Genomic DNA, 17,133 nt, shown 5'->3' with positions numbered 1-17,133 from the left:
AAGAGCAATATCTCAAAAATAGCATGATGTTGAGAAAATAGACTTTAAGTATTAAAAGCAAGGAGAACTGCTTGATCTGTACCGCCTTTTGAGATGTTAATAGTCCTGTTGTTTCTGGAATAAGATCTATGCTTTCTTGTTTTTCTCCATTTCAACAATATTGCAGAGGCTACTACTTCATAAGAAATAGGAGCAGAAGTAGGTCATTTGGTCCATCGAGTCTGCTCAGCCATTCTATCATGGCTGATACAATTTTTCCATTCATTCCCACTCCCCTGCCTCCTCCCCATACCCTTTGATGCTCTGGCTAATCAAGAACCTATCTATCTCTGCTTTAAATACACCCACTGACTTGGCTTCCACAGCTGCTCATGGCAACAAATTCCACAGATTTACCAGCCTCTGACTAAGATAATTTCTCTGCATCTCTGTTCTAAATAGATGTCCTTAAATCATAAATGTCTTGGCTTCTGTTTTTCTGAGCACAGATGAGGAGAACAAGGTTGAAAGTAAGAGTTTGGAGGAAAAATAGTACTTTTTGGACCTTGTCAGAAAATGACACAACCTAAAGAATAAAGAATAGTAGTTCGGAGCAAATTAGAGTATTAGAAAACTCTGTAATGTTTTTGATGCTAGTTGGTGCTTAGTTTCAGCATTTCAGAAATGAATGACCTTGGCTTGAGCGTCGAAGAGGCAAGGAAGGGTTTTTGATAGATAAGGAATTGGGACTTAAGCAATTGAGAAGAGGAAAGTCGATAGTTGTTAGCAGGAGTTTAGTTCACCAATCTCAGTGGAATGGTGTCACTGAAGTGAACAGATTTAACATTGTTGGCTGCAGTGCTTTTGAGGGGAAGTTAGATATTGTGATTGAGCCATTAATATGCAGAGGTGTCGAAGTTTGTGACTACATAAAGTGTGCGACTTGAAGAAAAAGTAGAGTGGAACTTCACTAGTTGCACAGAATGGGAACAGGCCCTTCAGCCCAGTGAGTCTACTCTGACCCTTGAGCACCTACTTAATCTCTTTTTTAATCCCATTTTACTCATCTCACATCTTTCTAATCCTGTACTTGCCCTTCACCAAGGACAATTTACAGTAGACAGTTAATTTACCAGTTCACACATCTTTGGGGTGGGGAGGAACCAAAGAACCCAAAAGTAACCCCAAAGTCATGAGAACGTGCAAACTCCACACAGACTGGGCCCAACATCACCATTGAACCCGGGCTGCTAGAGCTATGAAACAGTGCCTGTGTTACACCACTGTGTTGTCCAATAGCAGATGATTTACTAAAATATGGAAGTGAAGAGCACTTGAGGTCATCTCATTAATGTGAAATCAAAGAGCAGTCAGACTTTCGTCTCCTTAACTTTTAGTGTTTGGGGAAGAATTTAACTACCGCATTTCTGTCTGGAAGGTTACTGTTTTGGGGAAAAAAAGGAACTAAGTTTTGGTGAAAAGATATTGCACTGAGGTTCTATTAATGACTTCATTTTAAAATTGTAGGGTTACTTTGGAGCAGTAGGTGCCCTGCTTGGACTTCTCAATTCTACTTGAGGTATTCTACATCCTGCTGATAACAGAAGAAAGGTGCACAACTGGGAAACAAATACATTCTTCCAGGGGTGAAAACCTGGTGAAAATATTTGACGAAATTGAGCCACACTACAGGCTGGTTTATTAACTATTCTTTGTACTTGAATTGTGAAAAATCATAGTGTTTTAATTGGGGCCACTATATTGGGCATTTAAATGCGGTTTAGTTTATTAAAACAATGTTGCTAAATACTTTGTATTGCCACATCAGCATAATTTATTTGGGTTTGTCGATCTAATCTTGGTTTACTCTTTAACCTATTCAGATAGTCTCCAAAGTACTGATAAACCTATGCAAATCAAGGCCTTATTTAGAATGATCTTATCTCAGATTGCTTATAGAAAGATAAGTACTGATTTGCACAGGTATTATGAAGAAATTGTCTGTAACAAGATCTTTGATTGGGTATCTGCCCAATGGGTAACATTAGGAAGTTGCAAGAGCATTCACTTTGCAATACAGTGTTTAAGCGGGCTTTCTTTTAGTAATAACTCTAGTGAAAATAAGTGCAAAATTTCTTAATGTTGCCGGATTCAATGTCAGCAACTAAAATGTGACCCCTGGGAGGCCCACCTGATATCTCTGTATGTATTTGCTGAAAGTGGCTTTTATTTATTTTATAAAGTAGTTGTTAATTTTATTTGGAAAATGTGCATTTTATAAGGGAGGGATGGAATCCTACCTTTGTGAAATTACTAGAAATCTTTTGATCTCTAAAATGCCTTAAGCCTGTATCAGCTAAAGCTGCACAATGTAACATCCTTACAGAAAATGAGGAAACCTAAACTTGTGTACCGTTTTTTTTAACCACAGTTAAAGTTATACTTTTTGTTGAAGATCCTGAACATAATTTCATTGCTGGATATGGTATATCTGACGGTGTGTGGTTCTATAAACCATCAGAATCTGAACAAATTTTACGCTTGTTGTCTAAACTGGGTTATCAAATCATTCTTTAAGTTCTTTGATGTTAGTTGTTTTATTATATGTGAATTTTGTAGGGGATGTTAATTTTTTCACAGAAAGGTGCAATAGTCCTGGACTAGTGCCTTCCACATTGATATATGATGATTTCTGACTGAGTGACTGTGACATGCAATAATTGCTGGAGATATTGGTAATCACTTGACAATTATGAAAGGATGTGAGCAGTATTAAATGTACTCTGACCTTGTGTATTCTGCTAATTGGCTGCAACTGTCAGTCCCTCACGTGTATAATGACTACGTGCCAATTGTTCATCTAATATTCACTTTCCACTTGGATAGAGAATATTGTTGTTTTATTCTCAGAAAAATAGACCACCAGTTTAGAAAAAAATGGCCACAATCTTACCTGTGGATAGGTATGTATATCACAACTTTATTTTCAAAATTCCTTGTACCTTCTGTAATTTTCTGAACTGTAATCTCATTAAACTCTACTGAAAGAGGGAATCCAATTAGTAGTTAATAGGATTGGACCACTGTGAGAAGGCTCCAAAATTTGGTGTCCATGTACAGGAGTGCTTACAAATGAAAATTAATGACAATACATAACTAAAAATATAAGCAGGTAGTGAATTGAGGCCTGGACCAATAGAGGCAACTCTAAATGCAAAACATTGGTGTTCACTTCTTGCATAGGATATTACCTTAAGTATTTCGGATGGTTGAATTTTTGATGATCGTTCATTTTTGTCAGCAGCATTTACACTGTCAAACATTTGCTGTAGTCCTACGACGGTTGTTTCACCGTGTCAGAGAGCAGTTAATTAACATAGTCCTGCTCAGCTACGAATAGCAGAGTTCATTCTACAAAGCACATTTAGATTTTTATAACAATCTGCATTCTCACTTGTTTGTACATTTCTACTTTTTCTTTAAACCAACTCTAATTCTGATCAATCCTAGCATGACTTTAATTTCTATTATTTGGATTATGAATTTTGATGTCTGAATAGAGTGATAAAAATTTCAGTAATTGATGTTCACAGTTTTTTTCCCTGCATTCCAGTTATTAGCATTTTGGTCAGAACTGCTTGCTACATTTTTTTTAATTGCATATTGCCACAAAAAGTAAACATGAGGCTTGTTTAATTATTTTGTTTTCAGGCCTTTATATTTTAGATTGATTTTACCATTAGCTTCAAAGAGACAGAAAATTGTACCATTTATGTCCCAATGGTTCTTGCAGATATTGTTCCTCTAACTTGCTGGGATTCAATTGGCTTGAAGTTTTAAGCTCTTAATTTGGAAAAAAATAGTTTCCCTGCTTGTCTTGCTTATACTAAAACATCCGGAAAGTATTTCTCCCATTTGAGATAGAGAAGTACCAGAAGTCTTGGCATAAACGTCAGGCTTATGAAAAGGAAAGAATACTGCAGTTGAGTCAACACTTTCATGACTTTATACAATCTGTACTCATCCATGGAGAGAATGCACTTTCTGGCTACCCCACTTATTTGTAATTACAACTACAGTTAATTGCATTTTACATTGTAAATATTGCAGTATTTCATAACAGTATGCTCAGATATGAGGAGGACTCTTCAAGCTAATGACCAAACGGTTGTTCACAAGAAGGTTTCAGGCAGAATATTGGGGCATGGACACTAGTTAGGCACAGCTTCCAGTGGTGGGGACAAAGTCAATGAGGATGAGAGAAGTATAGAGTTCTTGAAGAAGTGCATTCTTGGAGGATGTAACAGAAATAGGCAGAGGTAATTCTTAACAGAGGGTTAGAATTTAAAACTGAGGAGCTAGTAGTATGCCAACCAATGTTAATCAGTGAGACTGGTAAATTATAATATCTTTTGAAACTGTCAATGACTATCCATTGACCTTTTTCAGCTTCTATCTCCCTCCACTACTGTTGCATTCCACCTACTCAGAACTGTTAAAATACAGGCTACAAAAATGCATAACAACTACGAATACTGAAAAAGATTAACCTAACCAGCTAAATATTGTCATATTAACTGGTAATATCAAGACTGAGAGTTTCAGCAGCAGGTAGACTGAGGTAGAACATATGACGTCTGCTTGCAAGATTGAGTTGGGTGGGTATTGCAATGGAAAGCATTTGGCCTTTGAAGCTGGGTTCTGAGCCTCCCTAGCCTGAAGTACTAGGGACAAGGCTAGAAATAGTAGTTAAGGAAATGATGGTGGCTGCAGTCTTCCTAACATTCAATTGGAATGAATAAATGCAATGACGTTAAGGTGGTTGGTCAACATTCTTTAATTTGATTAAATTGCCTTTTTTGATCTAACTACATTATTTCCTTGGCACACAATTTTAAAAACTGAATCAGTAGTAATTTAAGTTGTTATACTTCCTTCTTTAAATATTTCCTCAGGCACCGAAATCAGCTATACAGGTGCATTGGAATTCTTTGATCTGTTCTGCAATTAATGTAACTGTTCAAATCATTAAGTTTAATAATTTATTTGCATTTAAAATTTTATTTTTTGTAGAAATTTATGGGCAGAGCAGTTTTTGAAAAATATATAGTTACTAAAATAAGTGGTTTGGGGAAAAGATGAGAATTCAAGTTTCACATCTACCCTAAATCAAAAAGTGAATTCCATTTTGTACCAATTGTTTTTTTCTGGATTTTAAAATGTTCTTTCTCCTAATTGCCTTAATTTCAATAGCAAAGCATAAGAGTTTCTTTTGAAGACTGATTTATTAGTTATTTTTCATCATTTAAGTCTTGGTACTGTTAGGAATTGCATAACGTCTCTCTGGTATCTAGTATGCAGAAGCAGGGGAGGGACATATCTGAGTCTCACTGATAATTTCACAGAAATTTCTCTTCTAAACTTGTCATGCTGTATAATCTATTTCCTACAATTTAAATAGACCATAGCCATTGTAAATTCCCCTGCCTACATTCATTTGAAGCAAAAGGAAGTGAATCTGAATCAGGCAGCCAATTAGAATGTTCTTTCAGAAATTTGCTAGAGTCTTTGGTGACATACCAATTCTACTCAAACTCCTAAGCAAATGCAGCCACTGTCACTTCCTTTGTAATTGCATCAATATGTTAGGTCCAGGATTGATCCTCAGAGATATTGACACCCAGGAACTTGAAACTGCTCATCCATTCCATTTCTGATCCCTGGGTGAAGATTGGTGTGTGTCCTCTCGGCTTCCCATTTCAAAGTCCACAGTCAATTCTTTGGTCTTTCTGACATTAAGTGCAAGGCTGTTGCTGTGACACCATTCCTTACTCTGTTCCATGTACATCACCACACTACTACTACTATTATGTCAACTCAAGCCTAGGGGGCTGGCAGAAGTTTTGTCAGAAATTTTGTCAGAAGTTTCTATTTTGGATCTAAACTTAATCCTGCTAGCTGTCATCTTACTAGGCATCATTTGCTTAGGCAGTGGCCTGAATTTTATTGAGAGGCAGTATCCTCAGAGTATTTAATTTGTCTACAAACTGGTAGCTTAAATAGTAAACAATTCCAGTAGAATATTGGGAACAAAGAAATTGTGAAGTCACCTTAATTATTTCATAATGCATAAAAATGTTATCTGGTTTTTGCATAAATAAACAATAAATCAATTTTTAGTGATGCTGTGTACTTTAACATAATGCATCAAGGTTCTGTTTTCAGAGTGCCTTGTTGAATTTTAGTATAACTAGACAGCATGCATCTTGGAGCTTGACAATTACATTTATTTAAGGAGCAGTCACTGAAGATGTATGTACAAGGTCCAATTATGTCTGGATCCTCAAAATATAATTAATTTAGGCAAAACTCTACCCTGTTATTTAAATATGTAGCTGACATGCTAAATATTTTATTGTGCTATGATAGGATCTGTTTCATTTGCAGAACTCGAGGCAGTGAGGCTTAACTGAGCATTATTTTTCCTGTAAACCATTGGTTCAATCTTTAAATACAAAGTTGTCATACAGTTTCGAAAGAAATTTATGATAAGCCATTTTGTACAGATGCTGTTCTCATTGATAGTGATAGCACATCTAAATAGTAGTAACTTTATTATAGAACACAAAAACAGATGATGTAGTTCAAAGTGCTTTACATTGGGATAAAGTGCAAACATTAAAATAAAAATAAACATGAAAATAGAAGACAAAGATGTTGGTTAAGAGCAAGGTTAAATAAATAGATTTTGACCTGGCGTGTAAAAGTGTAAACTGAGTTTGTATCCCTTGTAGTTTTAGATATTGAATTCCATAGTTTAGAGCCGCAGTTCAAAACAACTGACCTGCCAGTTAACTTTTGAGGGAGATTGTTTAAATTTAAGAGCCTGGCAGCAAAAGACCTGAGAGCTCGCGTAGGATTATAAAATGAAAATGACTCTGATGTAAAAAGTACATTTTTTATAGCAAGTTTTGTACTGGGAGCAATGATTTTACACCCCATTTCAAATACTGACAAGTCTTCTACAAGTTATAACTAATATCCTAATATCCCCATCTATTGCCTGCAACAAAGTTACTCTTGCAATACTTCCCCCCCTGTCCCCCCAATCTCTGTTCTCATTGAAGTTGATATGTTTGGTAAAGGTGATGCATGGCTTGTATAGAAAATTTGTATCTGGAAAATTTGGCTGATATTACTTCTGATGTCATTTGGGTATGTCACACAGTTTAAAGTGGTTTTTGGAGAACATGGGATGGATTTAAAAGTTATAGTAGGGAAGAGCTGTTATCAACCTCTTGAAAAGTCACACAGGGCTGATTTCCTAATTTTCTGAAGTGCCCAAAACAAAAACACGGCCAAGGTGGAGAGAGGCAGGAGATGAGAAGAAATTGTTGCTTTTATCGGAACAAGTTAAGTTCTAACCTAATGTCTCAGAAGTGGATCTTAATATGAGAATGGGGAGTCTGAAAAAGGGACCCGCATGATCTGATCATTGGTTTAAATTGTATAGTTTGGGTTAGTTTTCCGAATTATGTTTTTCTCCCCAAAAATTTTGAATTGCATTAAAATTCGATGTGTGTTAGGTGATGTAAAGTGGTTATTATTATTCCAAGATAATGAAGGAAACTAGTTGATCCAGACAATTTGTAGGCATTAAAATCTGAAGGACCTAATCTTGAACTTTAAAGGGCCTGAAATGATGTAAATAATACAGATATTTCCTGATTTACTTGACAACTCTGTGATATAGATATCCACCTTTACCTCTACTCCATTACATTCAAAGCTATGATTTAAATTGCTATTGGTTAAAAATGACACAGCATCTGTTCTTCCTCAGCAATATTTTAATTGTTTTTTTTAATCAAGAAAGCATAGTATCTTAAGTTTTGATTTTTTTAATTTATAGGTATTCATGAGTATATTTCAATCCTATTAATCTTCTGTTCAATGATACACTTGGGTAAGCTGTCATTTAACTAGTATCAAACTGTATATCAATTGGTATAGTCTTAGTTAAAACGGTCTTACAATAGACTCGTTACCATTTGGTTAAAGTAGAAAGATAGTGCTTGTGTGCAAAATTTAAGGAAATGCATAGTTTTGAGACAGTTGTTCAGATCTGAAGGGTGTAAAATAACGTGGCTGATTTGGAATAAAATCCAATCTGTTCTAAATGCTGTAACCAGTTGAATTGCAGATATTGAACCTTCCGTGCTGTTGAATCTTTGATAATAGTTAAAGAGAATCAAGAGGCAATATCCTTAAGATATTCCTTTCTGTCTCCACCCCCTTGTAAAATGAGTCAAAACGAATGGTACATATAATCAGTCACATGTTCAATTAATATTAACCAGGTTTATCTAAAACATTGTTTATTATTCATGCCTTGTAAAGATCAATGTTTCAGGATATAGTTAAATATTTAAAGAATTTCCCATGTTGCTCAAGCACCATAGATTTAAGACTTGCTAAAAACACCTTGAATTGATGAGCACTTGAGTAATTTTCTGTATGCAGAGTTAAATCTGTAAGCATTGGGCTTGATGATTGTTTTATGATATCATTCAAAGTCCAAATCCAAACAGGAAACATGACAGATAAATCCGAGGTTTTGAGTGCTAGGATTTGCCTTTTTGAACAAAGTATTGCCTTCATCTGAAAGTTAAATCTGATCAATTAATTAGAAGTTATCAAAGTTAAAACAGGCTTTTGGTTTCAGGATTTTATTCTTACCTTTAAAATCATAACTCTGGATTAACCCAGTTCAATATTTTGACATCTCAGCTATGTCTTGGAAATCAAGTTGATAACAAAGTAATAAATATTTTTAAAAAATCTCATAGTTTATTGCATGCATTTGAGAAGTTGCTGTCTTGGTGTGAAATGAGAACTGAGGCCTGGACGAAACCAATAATATACCAACTTCAGTATGTTATGAGTTGCCAATTTCACTCATTCCTTGGCAACCCCTTATTGTTGCCGTGGAACATTTTCTATAGAGTATTTTTGTGGGTTCCCTGAAGTCCAGCCTGACTGAGGGCAAACTTGAATAATTACACGAAGGTGTCAAGTTTTCCCCAGAATTAAATTGTGTGGCCCCCTTAACAGCTTACCGAGTTTCTTTTGGAAAGACTTCAGCTCAGGAAAATAACACTCTTTGTAGCAAGTTTCAGGTACTGTGCAACATCAGCTTATTGGTAAACTAAAGCAATTGTTGAGATGGGCGGTCACAAGCCACGTGAAATTATCAATCCGAAGCATGAATAAATTGGCCACTATGCTATGAGGAAAATGAAGATGTAATAAACAAATATTCTACTATGTCTTAGAAAAAGCTTGCATTTGGAATTCTCTGTAATGCTTAAATTTCACTGCAATTCACTAACTTGAAACGAGTGTACTGCGTAAAGGTGCTGTTTAAATGACCTGGTATAACACTGAACATTTGTACAAAAATTGATCAAATGAGTTGTAGATTATTGTTTTAACATTTATTTAGATACAATTGTAAATAAATTTTAAGATGTTTTTGCCCGACTGAAGTTAGTATATGTGTTCTATGATTCATTGCCTTGCTGCACAAGCCTGTTCGTTTTGTGTATATATTTTATATTATCGTGAGGTGTCTTGCTTTTAAAAGCTATTTTATATTTTCATTCACAAAACTTCTTCAAAAGGCCAAAACTTGTAATGTACCATTCCCATTTAGCTACAGTTTGTTGTGTTACCTGTTGCCTTATTTGTGTTACCTGTTCCCACTTACAAGGTACATTGTATTTCTGATGTGCTTAATAAAATGGAATTCATCCTCTGTTTTAATCTATCTGATTTAATTTTGTTTTGCATTTTATTACATTTTAAACTTTAGTCCACAGTTAAAGTTCAAAGTAAGTTTTATCATCAGATTACATATATGTCACCATATGCAACACTAAGATTCATTTTCTTGTGTGCATACTCAGCAAATCTATAGAATACAGGTAGTAACTGTAACAGGATCAATGAAAGATCAACTAAAGTGCAGAAGACAACATACCATGCAAATGCAAATATAAATAAATATCAATAAATAATGAGAACATAAATAAAGAGGCCTTAAAGTGAGATCAAACATGAGGAAATCTGCAGATGCTGGAAATTCAAACAACACACACAAAATGGTGGTGGAACACAGCAGCCCAGGCAGCATCTAGAAGGAGTAGCACTGTCGACGTTTCGGGCCGAGACCCTTCATCAGGACACACTTCCTGACGAAGGGTCTTGGCCCGAAACATCGACAGTGCTTCTCCTTAAAGTAAGATCATTGGTTATGGGAGCATCTCAATGGATGGGCAAGTGAAGTTGAATGTAGTTATCCCCTTTTATTCAAGAGCCTGACAGTTGAGGGGGAGTAACTGTTTTTGAACCTGGTGGAGTGAGCCCTGCAGTTCTTGTATCTTCTACCTGATAGCAGGAGTGGGAGGAAAGCATGGCCTGGGTGGTGGGACAAGGCAGCATCTGTGAAAAAGATTAAACAGTCAATGTTTTAGAATAAGCCCCTTCTTCAGGACAGAAAAGGAATGGGAAGACCCCAGAATATAAAAGTGGGCTAGAGGGGAGATTTGATAGATGATAGGTGGGAAAGATAAAGATCAAGTCAAATCAAGTTTATTGCCATTGACTGTATGCATATATACTGTCAAATGAGATGTTTCTCCAAACCAGAATGTAAGGCACAGTAGTACTCATAATATTAACTTTTGAATAAGGATAGGAGGGTAAGGGAAGGAGGAGGGGTCCCGGGGGAGGTGATAGGCAGCTGAGGAGAGTGAAGAATTGAGAAATGGGGGAAGGGGGTTTCACTGGATGGAGAAATGGATATTCATGCCATCAGATTGGAGGCAACCCTGACAGAATATAAGGTGTTTCTCCTCCATCCCGAGGGTGGCCTCAACTTGGCACAAGAGGAATCAGTATTAAAATGTATGGCCACCAGGAATTTCTGCTTGTGGCAGATGGTGCTGAGGGGATCGACAAAGCGGTCCCCCAATTTATGACGGGTCTCACCAATGAAGAGGAAGCTTGGTCTGGGGCACCGATGCATTAGACCTCAGAAGATTCGTAGTGGAAGTCTTGCCTCTCCTGGAAGCACTGTTTGGGACCCTGAATGGAGGTGAAGGAGTTATTAGCGTGCAATAAAATCTTTATTGTTGCTTGTGTTTCTTTCAATATTCATTCACCAAATGTAGGCATAGCCAACATTTATCTTTCCTGGTGTATATTGCGAAGGCAGTGGTGGAATGCAGCCTCAGGTGAAGATTACTAGAGTGAGGGGAGAACTGATCAGGGATGGAAGAGGAAAGGTGCCTGGGGGGGTAGGGGAGGTCTTTAATGCATACTTTGCTTCAGTATTTGTTGTAGTAAGTGTTCATCTTACCTGTTCATCGAAAGCTGGTCCTCCGTGCTAGGTAGGGATTGGCCCATTTAAAGAGCATACAGCCCTTCCCACCAGCTGCAGCTCTAAGATTTAAAGGCTCTTACGAAAAAACTGAGGTGGTTTTAAATTGGACCTACAGAGAGGTAGTCATGCCCAAGTACAGGAGGCAGATAAATAGATGACTTCAGGAGAGGGAAGGGAAATGGGCAGACATACAAACTACCCCTGTGGCCATTCCCTCTAACAGTAAGTATACCATTTTGGATACTGTTGAGGATTCTGGGTCTCTGGCACTGAGGCACAGAAGGGAAGAGAGGAGAAGGGCTGCAACACATGCAAAATGTTGGGGGAGCTCAGCAGACCAGAAAAGAGTACAGTCGACGTTTTGGGCTGAGTCCCTTAAGCAGGCCTGGAGAAAAAACGATGAGGAGTCACAATTAAAAGGTGGGGGGAGGTGAGACGGGGAAAAGTGGATGGGGAATGGTGGGGGGGGGGGGTGGGTTATTACTGTTCATGCCATCAGGTTGGAGGCTACCCAAAACAAATATAAGGTGTTACTCCAACCTGAGTGTGGCCTTATCATGACAGTAGAGGAGGCTATGGATAGACATAAACAGAATTGGAAGTGGATGACAATGGGTTGCAAATTGGAGATCCTGCTTTTTTTCTGGTAGGTGCTTGGTGAAGCAGTCTCACAATCTCCGTTAGGTCTCACCGATATGCAAGAGGCCACATCGGATATGGCAGATGACCTGAATAGACTCGGTGAAGTGTCGCCTCACCTGGAAGGACTGTTTGGGACCCTGAAAAATAGTGAGGAAGGAGGTGTAGGGGCAGGTGTAGCACTCGTTCTATTTGCAAGGATAAATGCCAGAGGGAGATCAGTGGGGAGGGACGAATGGGTCAGGGAATCACATAGGGGGTGATCCCTGCGGAAGGCAGAATGCGCTGGGGGGGGGGGCGCGGGGTGGTGGCGGAAGTTTCGGAGAATAATGTGCTGGACACAGAGGTGTGAGGACAAGAGGATCCCTATCCCTGATAAGCTGTCCTTCAGGTGCCCTTCAAATTATTCCCTCTTGCCTTAAACCTGTTCCCTTTCACTTTGGAATCCAAAAACATGACAAAAGACCAAATATTTTATCTTTGTCATTGATGATGTTCTAAATCTATATAAGGTCACCTCTCAGCCTCCTTCAGAGAAAACAGCCCCAGTTTATCAGTTCTTTCATTATAAGCTCAAGCTCTCCAGTCCCAGCAACATCCTTGTGAATATTATCTGCAACATCTCTGCTTTAAATACATCCTGTTGAAAAGCTGAGAAAAATATTCTGTGCAGTGTCACCAACACCCTAAGTAGCTGTAATATGACATCCCAACATGTGTACACAGTATCTCATCCAATGAGGCAAGTGTGCCATACTCTTACTTGCCTTGTCTAACTGAGTCACCAATTTCAAGGAACTATGTTCTTGTATCCCTATGTGTCTCTGTTAAACAACTTTACCAAGTACCCTGTTATTTACTGCACTGGTCCTACACTGTATCACTTCCCACTTGTCTGAGTTAAACTCTATTAGGCATTCCTTTGCCCATTACACCATATGATCCAGACTCTGTTGTAATATTAAACAACTTCTTATCACTGTCCATTAAATCACCAATTTTGATGCCATCTGCAAACTTACTAACCAAACTATCTACATTGTTTATAGAGACATAGAGTAATACAGAATGGAAACAGCCCTTCTGCCCCTATCTTCAGAAATGATCAACACACACAAAATGCTGAAGGAATTCAGTGGGCCAGGCAGCACCTAAGAAAAATGTAGAGTCAACTTTTCAGGCTGAAACATCAACTCTTCTATAGATGCTGTCTGGCCCGTTGAGTTCCTCCAGCATTTTGTGTGAGTTGCTCAGATTCCCAGCATCTGCAGATTTTCTCTTTTTTCTCTAATTTGTTGTTTAAGATATTTCAGATTTTCAGAGCTACAATATTTTGCCAATATACATCTGAATTTCAAAGAATTTCCACATTTATATATGTTTTATATTTATCTAAATAGGTTTCTCAGATTAACATCCTCATCAATTTCACAAACCCTTTGTGTGTTTAATTTGACATCCGATGTTCAATCTAATGGCCCCCTATGTTGGATCCATTAAACACTGAAAAAACTCAATTCTATCTCCATGACCCAATCCCTTCAGCCAATTCTACTCCACTAGCTTCCCCTTAATCTCATGCTACTGAATCTTACCAGATCAGCCTGATGTCAACTGCTCTACCTTCATCTATCTGCATAGTTATATCTTTGAATGTATCCAAAAGATTTCTCAGACATGACCTCCTATGCAAAAAAAAAACATGACATCTCTTCTTGATCAGGCCTTGACTATCCAACTGATGGTAGGTCTTTGCCCTCAGAATTCCCTCCAGTAATGTCCCTACAACTGATGTCAGGCTCAATGGGCTATGGTTCCCTGACCTGTCCTTTCTACAGGTTTAGAACAGTGGAACAGCATTAGCCTTTCTCTACTCTTTCTGGATCTTCATTACTGGCCAATGATGAAACCAGTATCACTAAAGAGCCTCTGAAATTTCTCCCCTGATCTCCCATAAGGCCCAGGGTTACACATGGTCAGACCCCACACCGTAATGTTGTTCAAGGTTGCAAATACTCCTTTCTCATATGCATAGGATCCAATACCTCACTTCTTCTTACCCTCATTTCTTTGGAGGAGAAATAAAAATTAAAAACCTCATCTACCTCCTGCAGCTTCACACATATGCATCCCTGATGGTCCTTAGGAGGGCAGAGTCTCTCCTGGTCACTTTTTAAATGTATAATTGAATATAATGTAACTGAAGAACCTCTTTGGATTGTCTTTAATTCTGCTTGCCAAATTCATCTCACATCCTTGTTTTAACCTCCTGTTTTCCCTCTTAAGCTTCCCTTTTATATTCACTGAGGAACTCATTCATATCTAGCTGCCTAAATGCAATGTACACTTCTTTCTTTTTCCTTATCACAATATAGATACCTCTCAGCAGAGAGGGCTCCTTTATGTTACAAACAACAGGAGATCCAGCACCAATCCCTGCAGCACATCTTTGATCATAGGCTCCAGTCTGAACAACAACCCTCCACTATCATCTTCTGCCTCCTTTCATCAAGCTAACTTTGCATTCAATTGGCTAGCTCACCCTACATCTCGTGTGTTCCAACCTTTTGGATCACCTACCAGGTGGAACATTGTCAAGATCATTGTTACAGTCTACCTGGCCAGTATCTACCAACCTGTCCTCATCAATCCTGTTAGACGTCGAACCATAGAACATTACAACACAGAAATAAATCTTGCAAAAATTCAATTAAATTTGTGACACTCAACTTCGCACCCACAAACCAACGCTGATTACCCCTAACTAGTTCTTGACCTTTTTAACTGCAGATGGACGTTTCTCAGATTCACTAGGAGTAACTTGCCCACCACCGATGTTAGATTCACCAGTCTGTAGTTCCCTGATGAGTCCTTGTAACCCTTTTAAAATAATAGCCTGATATTAGCTATCCTCCAATCTTCAAGTACCACACTAATTGTGTATCTCATACAAAACCAAGGGTGCCACAGTAACATAGTGGTTAGCACATTACTATTACAGCTCAGGGTATTCCGGAGTTCAGAGTTCAATTTCAGGGCTGTTCTGCAAGGAGTTGCTTTATGCAAAGGCGTACCAGGTTAATTGATCTTTGTAAATTGTCCCGTGATTAGGGTTAACTGGACTTGTTGGTGGTTGCTGGGAAAACGAGACTCAAAAGGCCGGAAGAGCCTAATCCGTGATGTATCACTAAATAAATAAATAAACAAAGCCATTGTCATTGTAAGATATAGTAGATACGTATGAAAAAGAGATACAAATTTATTTACAAGATAATACACATATTCATTTTGAATCCATGAACTCTTGACGTAAACTTGAAAGTTCCTGATTGTGAAATTATTGCATCGCTTTACTATCTGCAGAACACAATATAAACACACAGGCTTGTTCCAAGCTTAATGATATATTCACAATATCTCTGCAATTTACACTCTAATAAAGTAAACCTCTATCTTCTTGAAAGGTGTTTTAATTTGCTTCTAAGGAGAATAATGATTTTTAATTAGATTAATGAAGCTCCATCATCTTCCTTTGTATACCCCTGAGTATGAGACTTAGGCTGGGTGGGGAGGGGAAGATATGAGTGTGACAGATGCAGTAAGGCAAGGGTTAAAGACAACATCCAGGCAAGCATAAATATGCGGTCTAACAAAGAAAAGGGAGACCTTTGAAGTGGGACCACCAGAGCCAATCTTGCCCATTACAGACAGGCGAAAATGACTGTGGCTGTGTATAATCATAGAATCATAGAAATCTACAGCACATTATAGGCCCTTCTGCCCACAATGTTGTGCTGACCATGTAACTTACTCTAGAAACTTCCTAGAATTGCCCTACTGTATGGCTCTCTATTTTTCTAAGTTCCATGTACCTAAAAATAACCCTGCTGTCTCTACCACTGTCACTGGCAGTGCATTCCACACGCACACCACTCTGTGTAAAAACACTTACCTCTGACATCCCCCTTGTACCTATTTCAAAGCACCTTAAAACTATGCCCCCTTGTGTTAGCCATTTCAACACTGGGGGGAAAGCCTCTGGTTATCCATGCAAACAATGTCTCTCACCATCTTATACACCTCTATCAGGTCACCTCCTGCTTTACTATCATCAAAATATCATCGGTTGTAGGCTTGAAGATTCAATATAACATCTCGATTGTGAATGGCAACTGATCTTGCAAGTAAGGAATTAAAAAACATGTACAATTAACAAAGGTCATTATCTGTAAATAATAAGCCAATTCTGTATAAAAATAGAAACTTTTCTGCTCAGACTTCAGGCCGGTGTGGGTGACAGGGGTCATGCTGTTCTCCTTGTGCCCAAGTAAAACAAATTATGATTGATTTGTAGGAGTGTGTGTGTGTTCTAGGCCGTTATTTCATTATTGGTGATGACTTAAGCATTTAATAAATCACATGAAAAAACACATAAAATTATACTCTTATGTGGGAGAACCATAAACAAGAGGAAATAGTCCTAAAATTATATCTGGCCATTTAATATTGAAAGCTGGTAGCATTTTCATACATGGAAAAGGAGGGAATTTTATACTGTCTCCAAAAAAGGTAACAGACATGATTTTTTATAAGCTTTTTGTAAATGGATAAAAGACAAAGAATGGAAATGCAGACTAGCTAATTTTACTTTTAACTAATTGAAAGACAGATATAGGAGGATATATATGGGAGATATGACAGATATATATGGCCTAATTCCTACATTCCTAGTAGGAGTATTTCTGGTTTTCCACCCACGCGCAATATTATGTACAAACCCATCCAGATAAAATGCTATTTGACTTGCATCACTTTTACTGCAGGATAAAGGAATCTCAGTGCCACACTGGAGCGAAAAGAGAAGAGTATCCTTCGTCAAATCTTAACAGTTGCCGACCAGTAGTATCAATGTTATTGTTTGGGCACCTGACACACATGTGCTTTTCTGCCAATCTTATTTCCATCAAACCTACCTGATCATCATTTGAACAGAGGAGCATAAGAACATAAGAAACAGGAGCAGGAATGGGCCAAATGGCCCGTCGAACCTGCACCGCCATTCAGTATGA

The 17,133-nt window shown here is 37.9% G+C and overlaps 1 protein-coding gene across 1 annotated transcript in view; it reads left to right on the top strand.

Moving 5' to 3' along the window:
- LOC132405376 (pantothenate kinase 3) overlaps window positions 1–9,808 on the top strand; it is a 40,243-nt gene extending 30,435 nt beyond the window's left edge. Inside the window, exon 7 of the mRNA XM_059990134.1 lies at window positions 1,507–9,808. Coding sequence (XP_059846117.1) covers window positions 1,507–1,557 — 51 coding nt within the window. The 3' untranslated portion in view covers window positions 1,558–9,808. The remainder of the gene's footprint in view (window positions 1–1,506) is intronic.
- Window positions 9,809–17,133: the final 7,325 nt, after the last annotated feature.

This window comes from Hypanus sabinus, chromosome 15, assembly GCF_030144855.1.
Source record: "Hypanus sabinus isolate sHypSab1 chromosome 15, sHypSab1.hap1, whole genome shotgun sequence".
Lineage (NCBI taxonomy): Eukaryota > Metazoa > Chordata > Chondrichthyes > Myliobatiformes > Dasyatidae > Hypanus > Hypanus sabinus.
This window is presented reverse-complemented; position numbering and strand designations above follow the sequence as displayed.